General features: G+C 41.9%; 1 protein-coding gene across 7 annotated transcripts in view; it reads left to right on the plus strand.

Moving 5' to 3' along the window:
• Positions 1–12,647, plus strand: part of MED12 (mediator complex subunit 12) — an 820,436-nt gene that overhangs the window by 506,690 nt on the left and 301,099 nt on the right. For all 7 annotated transcript variants that reach the window (XM_086918278.1, XM_086918283.1, XM_086918279.1 and 4 more), the window contains exon 27: positions 4,222–4,401. In XM_086918278.1, coding sequence (XP_086774404.1) covers positions 4,222–4,401 — 180 coding nt within the window. The remainder of the gene's footprint in view (positions 1–4,221; positions 4,402–12,647) is intronic.

Below are 12,647 nucleotides of genomic sequence, written 5' to 3' on the forward strand. Positions count from 1 at the left end.
TGCGACACCAAATTTGAGATCTATCCGCGAATAATCTCGGATCACAACCTGATTCTAATTGAAATTAAAATCAATTTAATGACTCCCCAGGTTAGGACATGGACCTTTGACAAAAAATTGTTAGTGGATACCGAATATGTAGATATTATGACTAAATGGGTAAAAGAATTTTTTGATATAAACAGAGGAACGGCCTCAATCCAAAATGTTTGGGATGCATTTAAGGCGGGGATCAGAGGGGAATCATTATCGTATGTTATTAAAAAACAAAAAATAATACGAGAAAGGGTAGATCAAGGCTTTAAAAATGTATTATTATGCGAAAAAAAATTATCAACTGCAATTATTCAAAGTCTTCCAACTGCAGATATTGAAACGAATTTAGCAATCCATTAAGCTGCTTTATACGAATCTTTTGCTTCAAAATTGGCAGGAATAATAGCGACCCATAGATCCCAACTGTATGAGATGGCTGAGAACGCAGGGAAAATTTTGGCTAAAAGAACTAGACAAAAAGAGGTTTATAATACAATTGATTCAATTAAAGATGAAGCGGGACATGTACATAATAATCCTGAAGAAATTCTAGAAACCTTTCGACAATTTTATCAAAAACTATATACGTATAATGATGATTCTTATTCTTCGCAAGATTGTATGAACTTCGCTAGAGCTAATATTCTACCACTTCTATCTTATGATCAAATGTTAGCTCTAGAGGCTGAAATCTCTTGGGAAGAAATCGAAAAAGCATTAAATTCTTTAGCATTAGGAAAAGCCACTGGACCCGATGGCATCCCATTGGAATTTTATAGGGTTTTTAGAAATGTTATAAGACAAGATATACTTATCACTTTCCTAGAAGCACAGAGAGGTTCTCCACAGGACTCCTGGGCCCAGTCGCTGATAATGACATTCCTTAAAAAAGATAAAGATCCACTAAACCCGGCGTCATATAGACCGATATCTCTAATTAATACAGACAGTAAGATATATTCAAAAATATTAGCAACACGATTGTCAAAAATAATTGTAACAATTGTATCCCGGTGGCAACACTGGTTTATTCCAAATAGGGATACAGCAGATCATGTACGGAGGGTCGTGGCTATTATGGACTGGGCTGAGGGAACTGAGACATCAATAGGGATCACCCTATTGGATGCCGAAAAAGCATTCAATAGGGTGACATGGCCCTATCTCTGGGATTTGCTAATAATAAAGGGCTTCGGTCTAGGAATCATAACTGCTTTCAAAACCTTATATAGAAATCCAATGTCATCAGTTAAAATCGGGGCTATGAAATCAGATGTATTTCCTATTCAACGTGGAACACGTCAAGGCTGCCCATCCTCCCCACTCCTCTTTGCTATTGATATCTTTCTTAACCAACTAAACCAAGATGAATATATTGCTCCAGTGACAGTGGGGGGTATAAATTATAGAGCCCTTGCATACGCAGATGATTTAGTCGTACTTACTACGGATATAGAGAGGACGTTTCCTAGAATTGAAGATCTGGCAAATAATTTCGGCTCCTTTTCAGGACACAAATTAAATCTATCTAAGACGCAAATACTTTATGTCGGTCAAGATTCTCCACCTATTGGCAATATAGTCCGTGAAGCAACATATTTGGGGATTAAATTAACTACTCCTATAATAAAAATTCCAGATCTAAATTTTTCCCCGATTTTGAGGAAAGCTAACAACATTGGAAAGAATAGACCATTTGCATCTATCCCTATACGGCAGAAATAATGTATTAAAAATGCTAATTTTGCCAAAATTTATATATTTATTTAGAACAATTCCTTTGGAATTCCCGCTGGAGTATTTTAAACAACTTGAAAGAATGTCAGGAAGATTCTTATGGGGGTACAAGGGTATCAGAAGGGTATATAAAAAAATGATACTGCCAAGGGATAGAGGGGGATGGTCTGTTCCGCATTTGTTATTTTATTATCTTGCTACAATACTTCCGTGTATTGCACCATTAATTGTGGGCAAAAAAACTCCCATTTCAAATGCACACTCTCCCTCGATCTATGAATTAGTTCTAGGCTTGGATTCTAATAATCAATTTCTAAGAATAATAGAACTAAGCTACTACAAAAAAACAAAATTTAAGATCATATCAGCAGCTTTTAAAGCATGGAGAATCATTAAAAAATTGGTGGGGATCTCAAAGGTTACAAGATATACTCCCCTAAATTCTCCACACTGCTTTCCCCCCATTTTTAGAGACGCAGTGATGAAAAGGTGGAATAATAACGGTATATATTTTCTGAGTGATTTATATCCGACTAATGCAAATATTCTAATATCCTTTTCCGATTTACAACAGAAATTTAAAATTCCTTCACAAGACTACTTTAAATATCTACAGTTATCTAGTTTTCTAAACTCATTAATGCTCAATAATTATCAAGACTTAAAATCGATCTTGTTGATAGATAGTCTGTATGTTAAAAGAAAAATAGGATACTATTATACATTTTTTATGACTTTTCTATCTGATGATCTTTCTGGGATTCAACATAAATGGGAAGAAAAGTTGAATGTAGATAATTTGATGTTGGAGGAATCAATTATAATGGCTAATAATATTCTGATTACAGGACGATCAAGAACCCAGCATTATATGGCAATGTTTAACCTTTATCACACACCGGAAAAAATTATGAAATGTGGGGGCACGGCAGGTATAATGTGCAACCGATGTATGCATATGGGAGCAGACTCAATACATATGGTTTTCTCATGCATCAAATTACATGGGCTTATTCAGCAATTACAATTCTACATTGAAAGAATTACAGGAAAATTGATAATTCTTACACCAGAATTGATTTTATTTGGACTTTCATCAGATACATTAATATTTGAACAACAACATTTGATTTTCATTGTTAGCTGAATATCGAGCATGTATAACTCAGGAATGAATTAATTCAATTCCACCATCGTTTTCTATGTGGAGAGCCCGCTTTTTAGCAAAGTTTAATTTTGAATCAGCTATATATGCAACTAAGGGAAGGAAGAAGAGACAATTAGGGATGAAAATTTGGGCTCCGGTACAACAATGGATTCAAGAGGAAATGATTTAAAAAAACAAAAAAAAAAAAAAGTAGTATATATATATATATATATATATATGTATATGTATGTATATATATATATATATATATATATATATATATATATATATATATATATATATATATATATTCATTTGTGTAAACTTCTAAAAATGACAATGTTGTTGTGTTACGCTGATATATTTAACATGTAATTGTGTTAATTTCTGTGAGTTTGCAAAAAAAAAAAAAAAAAAGGGGGGGCTTTAGGTTTAGTTTTGAATTCCGAGATTTAGTACTTGTATAGCGCACAAATCACCCCCGAAGGGGTATCTCGGCGCTGGGGGCTGTTGGGAAGATTAGGCAAGCTATTGCCCAGTGTCGCATAGTGCTAGGCAGAGCCCTGCTGCCGGAGCCGGGGATCGAACCGTGATCCCCAGCGTCCAGAGTCAGTCGCCCTGGCCGCGGTGCCACACCTCTCTCCTGATGAAAGCAGAACCACAACAAGAGTCTGTATGATAAGTGACTTGGGCTTATTGACACTGTGTGAGATCAAGGGAAGAGTGAATAACAAGAAGTCTCAGAAAGCATTTTGAATGTTTCACAGAAAAAGATCATTACATTTAACAATGTGGACTGGACGAAGTGGAGGCTATATGAACTCGAAAAAGTATCAGATGGGTGAAGGGAAGCAATGGTATTGAGTTATCGGGGGTTAGAGGGAATAGTTGAAAACCGTGTCTGCTCTGTGATAAAAGCAAAGGGCACAATATTGTGGCTACAAATGGGCCTGAAGGTCCTTCTTTCCTGTCCAATTGTGTTTTCTGTACTCTGCTGTACAGGACAGACCCATCATATGAGATAACATACAAAATACAATCCATGATTCAGTATTGTGCAGATCATGGTGCTATACGAGGTGTTAGCCTATGAAAGGCTCAGGCCGAGGTCTCTTCTAGAATGATAACCTGAGTAATGTGTTGTATTTACCTTTGAAATGTATCACGTGTATATCCTGTCACCTTGTTTGGTGCGCAGCAGTGCAATGAAGTTTAATATGTGATGGGGTCAGTTCACTAAGGACCCTCTCCTTGCCAGACCTGTGCAGTGCCTGATGCTCGAATCTTGAATCTCTCTGCAGGAATGGGTGGGTGAGCGATGTCTAAAGAGCCTCTGTGAGGACAGTAATGACTTGCAAGACCCTGTGCTGAGCAGTACCCAGGCTCAGAGGCTGATGCAGCTGATCTGCTATCCTCATCGTTTGTTGGACAACGAGGAAGGCGAGAACCCTCAGCGCCAAAGGATTAAACGGATCTTAGAGGTAGGATGGCCTGTTATGATGTAAAGTGCTTGGTTCAGGTGTGGCCCAAGGGACAGGTAAACATGAGTGAGGTGGCGCTTCACATCAGTTATTACATAGTATGTGGGGTGAATAGCTCACTGTGCTGTCAGTCATTGCTTTCACTAAGACTCTCTTGTTAACTGCTCATGACTCAGGATGATCCAAAACTCTCCAATCTTTCTGTTGCTTTGCAGCATCAGCATTTATTACGTCCACTTTCTTACTTTTCCTTAGCACGAGAGTGCATGAGAACTCCTGACAAACCCTTCTTAATCGGCTATGATGCTTCTGTTTCACCTTCTTTCTCCAAGAAGCTTGTTAGGCTCATGAAGCACTTTTTAAAGATGTCTACAAGTTTCTGTCCACATACCCATGCTGGTCTCATGTGAGACTTTGTCTGGATTCCCCGAGTGAGATGTGCTTAGTATCTGAATCCAGTATGTTGGGGAGTGAGTTCAGCTGTTGCAAAACTCACAAGACTGTAGCCGACTCTGTGTTCTTGTTAGATTAAAGACTTCAGGTTGGGGAGGGTGAATTGTTTGCAAACTGACTGTGTTGTGAACATGCACAGTTGACCTGGTGACCTTAGCAGTATCTGGAAAACCAAGAATACGTTAGTTGAACTACTGCTTGGGCAAAGGTACATTGTGTACATTTTCTGTTATAGCAGTTGATACTCAGAATAGGCATAAAAACTAGTAAAAATTACAAACATGGAAGGCTTGCCAGCTAGTACGTTGGTGTGCCAACTTCACATATTGCTAATACATATGGCGGTATCCATTATCCAATGCCACACACATGGGTCCATTTTTGTGTTTGTATATTTACAATACCATTGTAAATATTGCCATTATAAAATTGTATATATATTCACTGAAAAAACAAAGGTTACTGTACTGTTATAGTTAAGTGTGATAAAAAGATGTTTTTGTAGAAGTTCACTGAACTAACCAAAGGTTAAAGTAACGTTCTAGTTTGGTAAATGTCAGTGACAACATTAATGTTTTGAACAAAAAAAAATAGAAAATCACTAGCTAGCAGCACTCACTATAACTTGTTCCCCCGCCATGCACTGTCCCCTTGTATTTATTTTCATTTAACCCATTTACTGGAGTGGACATTCCGCCGCGGTGCGGGCGTTCTAATGGGTGGGCTGGCCTGCATCTGCCAACGGTCGTGCGCACCACGGTACGGGTTAACACTTCAGGATAGGAAAGTCCATGAGTCCTGTAATGACTGATAGCAACATTTTTCTGTTGTTGCTGACAGCTGGAGTCTGACTTCTGCTGTAGCAAATTGGCCAAAGGTAGAAAGCACAAAATCTCCTTGAGCCAATCGGAATGCTCCATTTTTAAGTTGGCACTCCTGCAAGAGTCTCTGGAGCATCTTGCGGACTCAACCATCCAGATAACTATATTTTTTTCAACATTATTTTCTTAAAAACCTCTGAACAGATTTACACCAAATCGCAAAAAGTACAATCTGTGAACCACTATCTAGCCTCCTGCCCAATTTCTTGTAATTCCATTAAGCAGTTTTGGCCGTGGCTCCCTTCTTAAATGTGTCTATAGAAAATGCATGTTTTTTTCTTGTTTGTGACCCCCTTTTTCTCTGCCCCTGCTTGATGGACCACCCTTAAACATTTGACGTGCAAACTAATATAAATGTAACACCTTTTTGGAAAGTTTCATAGAGATTCGTCAAATGCAGTCAAATTAATAAGCAACATGTGGGTAATCAGCCGGAGACGGGCCCAGGAAGTGGTTTATAGGAAGACTTTTATTCAATCTCTCCTGATTCAAAAAGAAGTAGAGACAACTAGTCTAGTCTTGTTGTTCCTTATCGTTTGGTTTATGTGGTGACTCTGTTAATGGTTCGTCCTCCACTTCCGTTCAGTTGAGGTCGGGTTAACATAAAAAAAAAAATAAAGAGAAGAGGAACAACCATCGCTCTGGGGTTCTTTATCACACGCGTGGTATGGGGGAAAGGAGTGAGGGAAGAACACCCGAACCGCCACCAATGCCGCACAAGACATTTGCGTGTTTAAAAGAAAAACGCCTGTTTAGGGGGTCAACTTCTCAGGGTTCTCCTCCATTCCCTGGGTTTCGGTCAGTTAAGGGAGACCCCTTACTTAACCAACCCCGCACTCGAGCACATACCTCTGGGAGCCATGATCCTCCGTGACCGTGGCTAGCGTTCTCGTGGTACAGGATCGGCTCCGGCTCCCCTTCGCGAATTCTCCCTTGTACTGTATTGTATATCATTTTTGTAGAGCGCGTGGTTACCATGAGGCATCCCAGCGCTGAGATAAATCAGGACTCTGAGGTGGGTGGTGGGAGGGGGAGAGGGGCAATTATGTGGGGAAAAGGAAGGTTTTTAGTAATTTTCGAAAGCGGAGATGACCGGATTCCGCACGGAGTTGCAGTGGCAGCGAGTTCCAGTGAGAGGCCGCTTTCACAGAGAAGCGGCGACCTCCGGTGCAAGATTTCTTGAATCTGGGCACCGTGGCTAGGCATCCGTTAACAGACCGCAAGGGTCTATTGGGTTTGTACGGAGTGACTAGGCTTCTCATAATCGGGGGTCCTTCACCTTGCATGATTTTGTGAGCAATGCACATTGATTTAAAGATGATCCTCTCTCGAACAGGGAGCCAGTGAAGCGCTCTGAGAGCAGGTTTGGCTGATGACCTGAGGGGGACGCCCATTAAGAGTCTAGCAGCAGCATTTTGGGTTTGTTGAAGCTTATTGATAGTGGCTTCCGGAGCACCCAGGAAGATTGCATTGCTGAAGTCTAGTCTCGAGAGAACTAGACCCTGAATCAACAGCTTTTTCGAGTGCTGCGGGAGGAGAGGAAGGATTTTGCAGGCGGAACGAAGAAGGCCGAAGCAAGTACCTGCCATCTTTTCCGCTTGAGTCTTTAGCGAAAGGTCCTGCTCAAGCCAAACCCCCAGGTTTTTAATTTCCTTTTTTGGGATAGGTGGGTCCCCTAGACAGGCCAGCCAGATGGAAGAGGGCAGAGAGGCCGACTTGTGACCTAACGTCATAATCTCTGTTTTTGATCCGTTGAGCTTGAGTGAGGACTCACCCATCCAAGTGTGGATCTTTGTCAGGCATTGATGGAAATTATCAGGGCATTGACTGAGTTGAGACAATGATACGACCAGTTGGGTATCATCGGCGTAGCTCACTATTTTGATCCCAAAGGGAATAACCACCTCCTCTAGGGGGGGCCATATACACATTGAACAATGTGGGGCTGAGGGATGAGCCCTGTGGCACCCCACACTGGAGGGGGATAATGGCAGTTTGAGAATTGCCTTCCCAGACTTGAAAGGTGCGGTTAGAGAGGTAGGATGAGAGCCACGTCAAAGCGGACCCTCGTATTCCCGCTTCAGCCAGGCGCTGGATAAGGATATGATGGTTTACTGTATCAAAGGCCGCACTCAGGTCAAGGAGGATCACGGCTCAGTTGAAGTTTTGGTGTGTTCTGCTCTCCGTATCGCAGCTGGGCTTGGTCAGTGTCTTTCCTCTGTTCGTCGGTTTCACTCCGGCTCCTTCTCTGCTCGTAGCGTCCGTAGTCCCAATTTGTGACGTCCTTCTCGTTCTCCTCATTGGTTAGAAGGCCACGACCTCTCCATCCAGTAATTCCATAGGCGTGTGTGACCCTGTCATGTGGGTCGCCTGCTTCTCCAGGAAGTGGGAAAGAGTTGTGTTAAAGGGACCGCTACATTCCGGACCAAACGTATCCCATGGTGACTGAAAGTAAAGCACAGGAGAGACGTGAGGAGGTAGCTGATCCCCCTGCTCCTCTCCCATCGGGTCCCGGGTCGGCACATCGTGACACAACACAAACACATTTGCCTCTGGAACAGCTGACCTAACGAACTATCGTGGGGGTGATTATATATATATATATATATATATATATATATATCTCCTCCATCAGAACTGTAGAAAGAGGCCACACGGGGAACTCAGGAAAAGAGCCTTTAATGAACACGCAGGTAAGTCATAATGCATTTCAATATTGTAGTCTTCCTCAAATGCCACTGCTGCACTGAGAAACAGCCCCACACCTCTACTTTTATCCACTATATATCTACATATCAGAGAACTCTGGGTTGTTCCCAAGTTTAGATGGAGAACAGCTCCTGTATAGAGCATTATGCAACACTCTGAATCGGCTATCTCCAAATGTCTGTTTTTCAACAAAGTTTTGAAGCATAGGATTAGCACATTGCCATCCACATTGAGCTGTAAAATGACTACATTATTTTACCACTCCAGGCACACTATTACAGCTTTGAATTGGTAAATACCACCAAACCAACCTGGAATGAATAACAACCCAAGACACGTGTTTTGCTGTCATTATAGCTCTTTAGAGAGGTTAATATTTTTCCAGATGCAAGGGAGTACCTAGTGTAAGTCATAACAATACCCTTTCAGGCTTGGAGTGCTGCATACATTTTGCAAAAAAGAAGCCGAGAACTCTGGGTTGTTCCCAAGGTTAGGTGGAGAGCAGCTTCTTTATAGAACACCCGTACAACACTGACTGAATACTTCAAATGTCTGTCTTTCTTGCAAAGCCTAGGAATAGCACAGTGCCATCCACGTCGAGCTAGAAAGGTATTTACATATACACACTCATCGATGCACACACCATTGTACTGTGCACTCTTTGGACACAGGTCAACCCCTTGTAAATGGTACCACCGGTACCCAGGGCACTGTGGCCAGGGAAGCCTCCAAGAGCTGCTGCACTTATTGTGCCACCCTTAAAGGCCCTGTACCTTTACACACACACACACACACACACACACACACACACACACACACACACACACACACACACACACACACACACACACACACACACACACACACACACACACACACACACACACACACACACACACACACACACTGCCTTTGCAGACCGCATGTTTTGGTGCAGATCAAAGTGAAGAGTCGACATGGCACACACCCCTGTGTGCTATACCTACCACCCACTGCCCTGGCATTGGTCAGCCACCCCTCTAGCTGGCTGCACTATACCAGTGGTGAGGGTACAGGTGTATAAAAACGTATGGCGATGCAGAGCATCAAACCTGGCCCCCTTAAATTACAGAAGTAATGAGACTGGCTAGGACCATGAAAATTGAGGCGCTCAGTATTCATCGTAAATGGACATTAACAGGACAGTATGTCGAGCCCGGCCCCCTAGGCTACTTGGAACGTGAGGCAAACAATAACAGCTGATACAGTAATTTACAAATTTCATGACAATCCTAGGAGACCACAGGTAAACCAAATAGATTAATCACATCTGAATCTGATCCTGACCGCAGACCCTAAAAAACGTAGAACATGTAGTACTGAACTGCTGGAGAGCATTTGTAAAAAAAAATAAAAGCGGGTCTAATCTGCCTAGCATTGCCTTTTTGGCAGGACTTCCTCGTAAAAACTACAGAACAATATAAAATGCGTCCTGTCTTGTGGAGACTTTGCGTCACAGCCACAGGGAGGAATACTTTGGCCCCTATGTGCTCTCCTTGCGAGGACTAAAAGATAATGAAAAAGGTCCAAGCAAAACCTGGTCAATAAAAATCGATAATGGGTACTTTTGAGCCATAAAAGATCAGGCTCAGTGTACAGCACAGTTTCCAGTAGAAAGTTCCTACGCACGCTGGGCTTCCTCAGCTTCACCCTGTCCAGCTGACTGCTCTTTAAATAATTTTTAATTCACCCAACACTGGTCTCTTCTACACATTTTCTCCGGGTTGGTGAATAGAATGGCCCTTCCCAAACCCATGGTTGGGCCTACAACTGCTAGTAGTATTTCCAGGTGGGATTTATGCCCCGAAATACACAATGTTCATGTTGATTAATGTGCGTGTTAAATACAAACACTCCGTGTATTTACTGTGAGTGAGCGCTGCCCCAGTGTCTTACAAATTGCCTCTGTGGTAAGCCTGACTGCTTAGTGGCGAGCTACCCAAAGGTGAGAATAGGTTGTACAGTGTGTATAATCACCCTCCCCTTATGGCAGTGGTAGGTTCTGCCTGGCTGGGGCCTCGATTTAGCCAACCAGAAAGTAACAGTTCCAACACCTCCCCTTTTCCTTTTTGGCGTCATTAAATACCATCTCCCATCAAGGGCTACTGATCAGATTTGCTGACTGTAGGGTAAGGGACATGTCCCTCTGATGGATCCAGTCGTATCCGGAAAAGAGGGGATAGCTTGTCTGAGCTGAACCCTATCCCTCAGCCTCTGAAATGCTCATATGGAGATGTTTCTCGAGGGTCTTCTCTTAGTCTGACGCTTTTTAATGTGTACATGGCCCCTATAGCTACCATTGTTGAGGCATTTGGCTTACAGATTATATCTTTTGCGGTTGACACACAACTTTGTTTCCCCATACGGTTATCCCCGAAAGAGAAACTGTCAGCATTTAAACACTGCCTTCTGGAAGGATGGATAAGAACCTTCTATGCTTTAATTCTACTCAAGCAGAGATTCTTTTGTTCAGTGTGAAGGGGTCCATTTGGTCGGATGTTTGGTGACCTTTCTTTGAACTGGTTAGAGCTTCATCTCCCTCTATGGTTGCGAGAAATCTATGAGTCCAATTTGACAACAGGTTTTCCTTTTGTGCCCATTTTTCATCCCTAGGAGGGAATAGCTTTTTATGATTGCGTTCTTTGAATAAAAAGTTTGTCCCGCTTGAGCTGCGTAAAATCAAAGTACATACAATGATCATGTCCTATCTGGATTACACAAATGCTCTGTTCTTAGGCTTTCCGGTCTAACTAACTAAATATCTTGAAATGGTAAAACGTGCTGCTGCCAGATTAATTATGAATGTGCCTAGGCAAAACCTTTTAAGGACACTAGTTAAAGAATTACAGCGGCTCATGATTGGAAAAACTGATCCTCTTGAAAGCGATGGGCATTGTGTTTTATTCCTTTTAGGGGACAGCTCCTAGGTATCTAGGTAGAATGCTTTATCCCTTATGTGGCCTCTCGGAACCTTAAATCTAAAGATGTCCTCCTGATCTCTGTAACTAGTTCTTTGGCAAGATCAATACTGGGTGATCTTTCGCCTGCCAGCAAAAGCTTAGAATGTGTTTATGCTTTTCCTGCGTCAGACCTCTGACCTGCAGTTTAGGAAACTAAGACGTGGCTATTTAGTAAATAAGAGGGGTCGATGGTTTGTCTTTACCTCTAGCTCAGGGACCCCTGGTGGGCAGCTGTGTACTTTAAAAATCACACTGTATTGTGTTGTATTGCAGATGGGTAGGGGAACAGTCTGTGTAGCCTGCAACATGTCTTGCGCAACAGGCCACACTTTCTGGTGTATCCTGATGCCTTAAAACTTTACTAAGGGGCTTCCTAGTGTCAATTTGTCTCTATTTATAGTGCATGGCATACCTCAACAACATCAGACACATGTTCGGGATGTCACCCACATACTGTATGGCTCTTTCAGACAGGGCAAGAGGAGCACAAGCACAGTCATAGGTACCCTACACCACTTGGCGTTTATATTCATCATGAAGAAATCTTTCTTGGAACTGGAAGAAGGAAAATGCATTACTGGGAGCACTTGTTTGGTTATTGTATGTTGCTTTCAAAACTACCAATGCTTTTTTTTATTATTAGCAGTTTCCTCAAGTCTGTTTCATTCTCTTTGTGTCAGGCACCCTGCAGTATCTCCTGTGGCCTTTTCCTGGTCATCCTCATCATTAGTAGAATTATTAGTGTGTGTCAACTGAGCTGATTTTGAATCTGAGATCTCATGTGTGCATTGCTTGGGCTATAGAGTAGTTCGGTTTCAAAAATGTTGTTCCTCTGTGGTGGGGTTGGCAAAGAGTTTTGTGCAAATAAAATATCTTGAGTGGGAGGGCCTTTGACCTTTCCATTTTATTCTTGCCCACTGTTTTGGCTTAAGTTCACTTAAGTTACCAGTGTAGTAGAAGAGAGGATAGCCTTTCAACGATGGAGGAACACACGCAAATTATAGATCTTATTTCTCACCCTTTTCCCAATGTATGAGGCTGTTAAGATGTTCAAGTATTTTGTTGGTTTCTGATGTAGACTGGAAAGTGTGCAGCAAGTTTCCAGTTTGCTTGATTGATAGTTCAAGCCTATGGCCACTATATCCAGAGTATTTAAGAGCATGCCAAGAAAGTATATTTTGTCAGGTTCGTTGTTATCCAGAGA

The sequence above is a fragment of the Lissotriton vulgaris genome, chromosome 4_1, assembly GCF_964263255.1.
Source record: "Lissotriton vulgaris chromosome 4_1, aLisVul1.2, whole genome shotgun sequence".
NCBI classification, from domain to species: Eukaryota; Metazoa; Chordata; class Amphibia; order Caudata; family Salamandridae; genus Lissotriton; species Lissotriton vulgaris.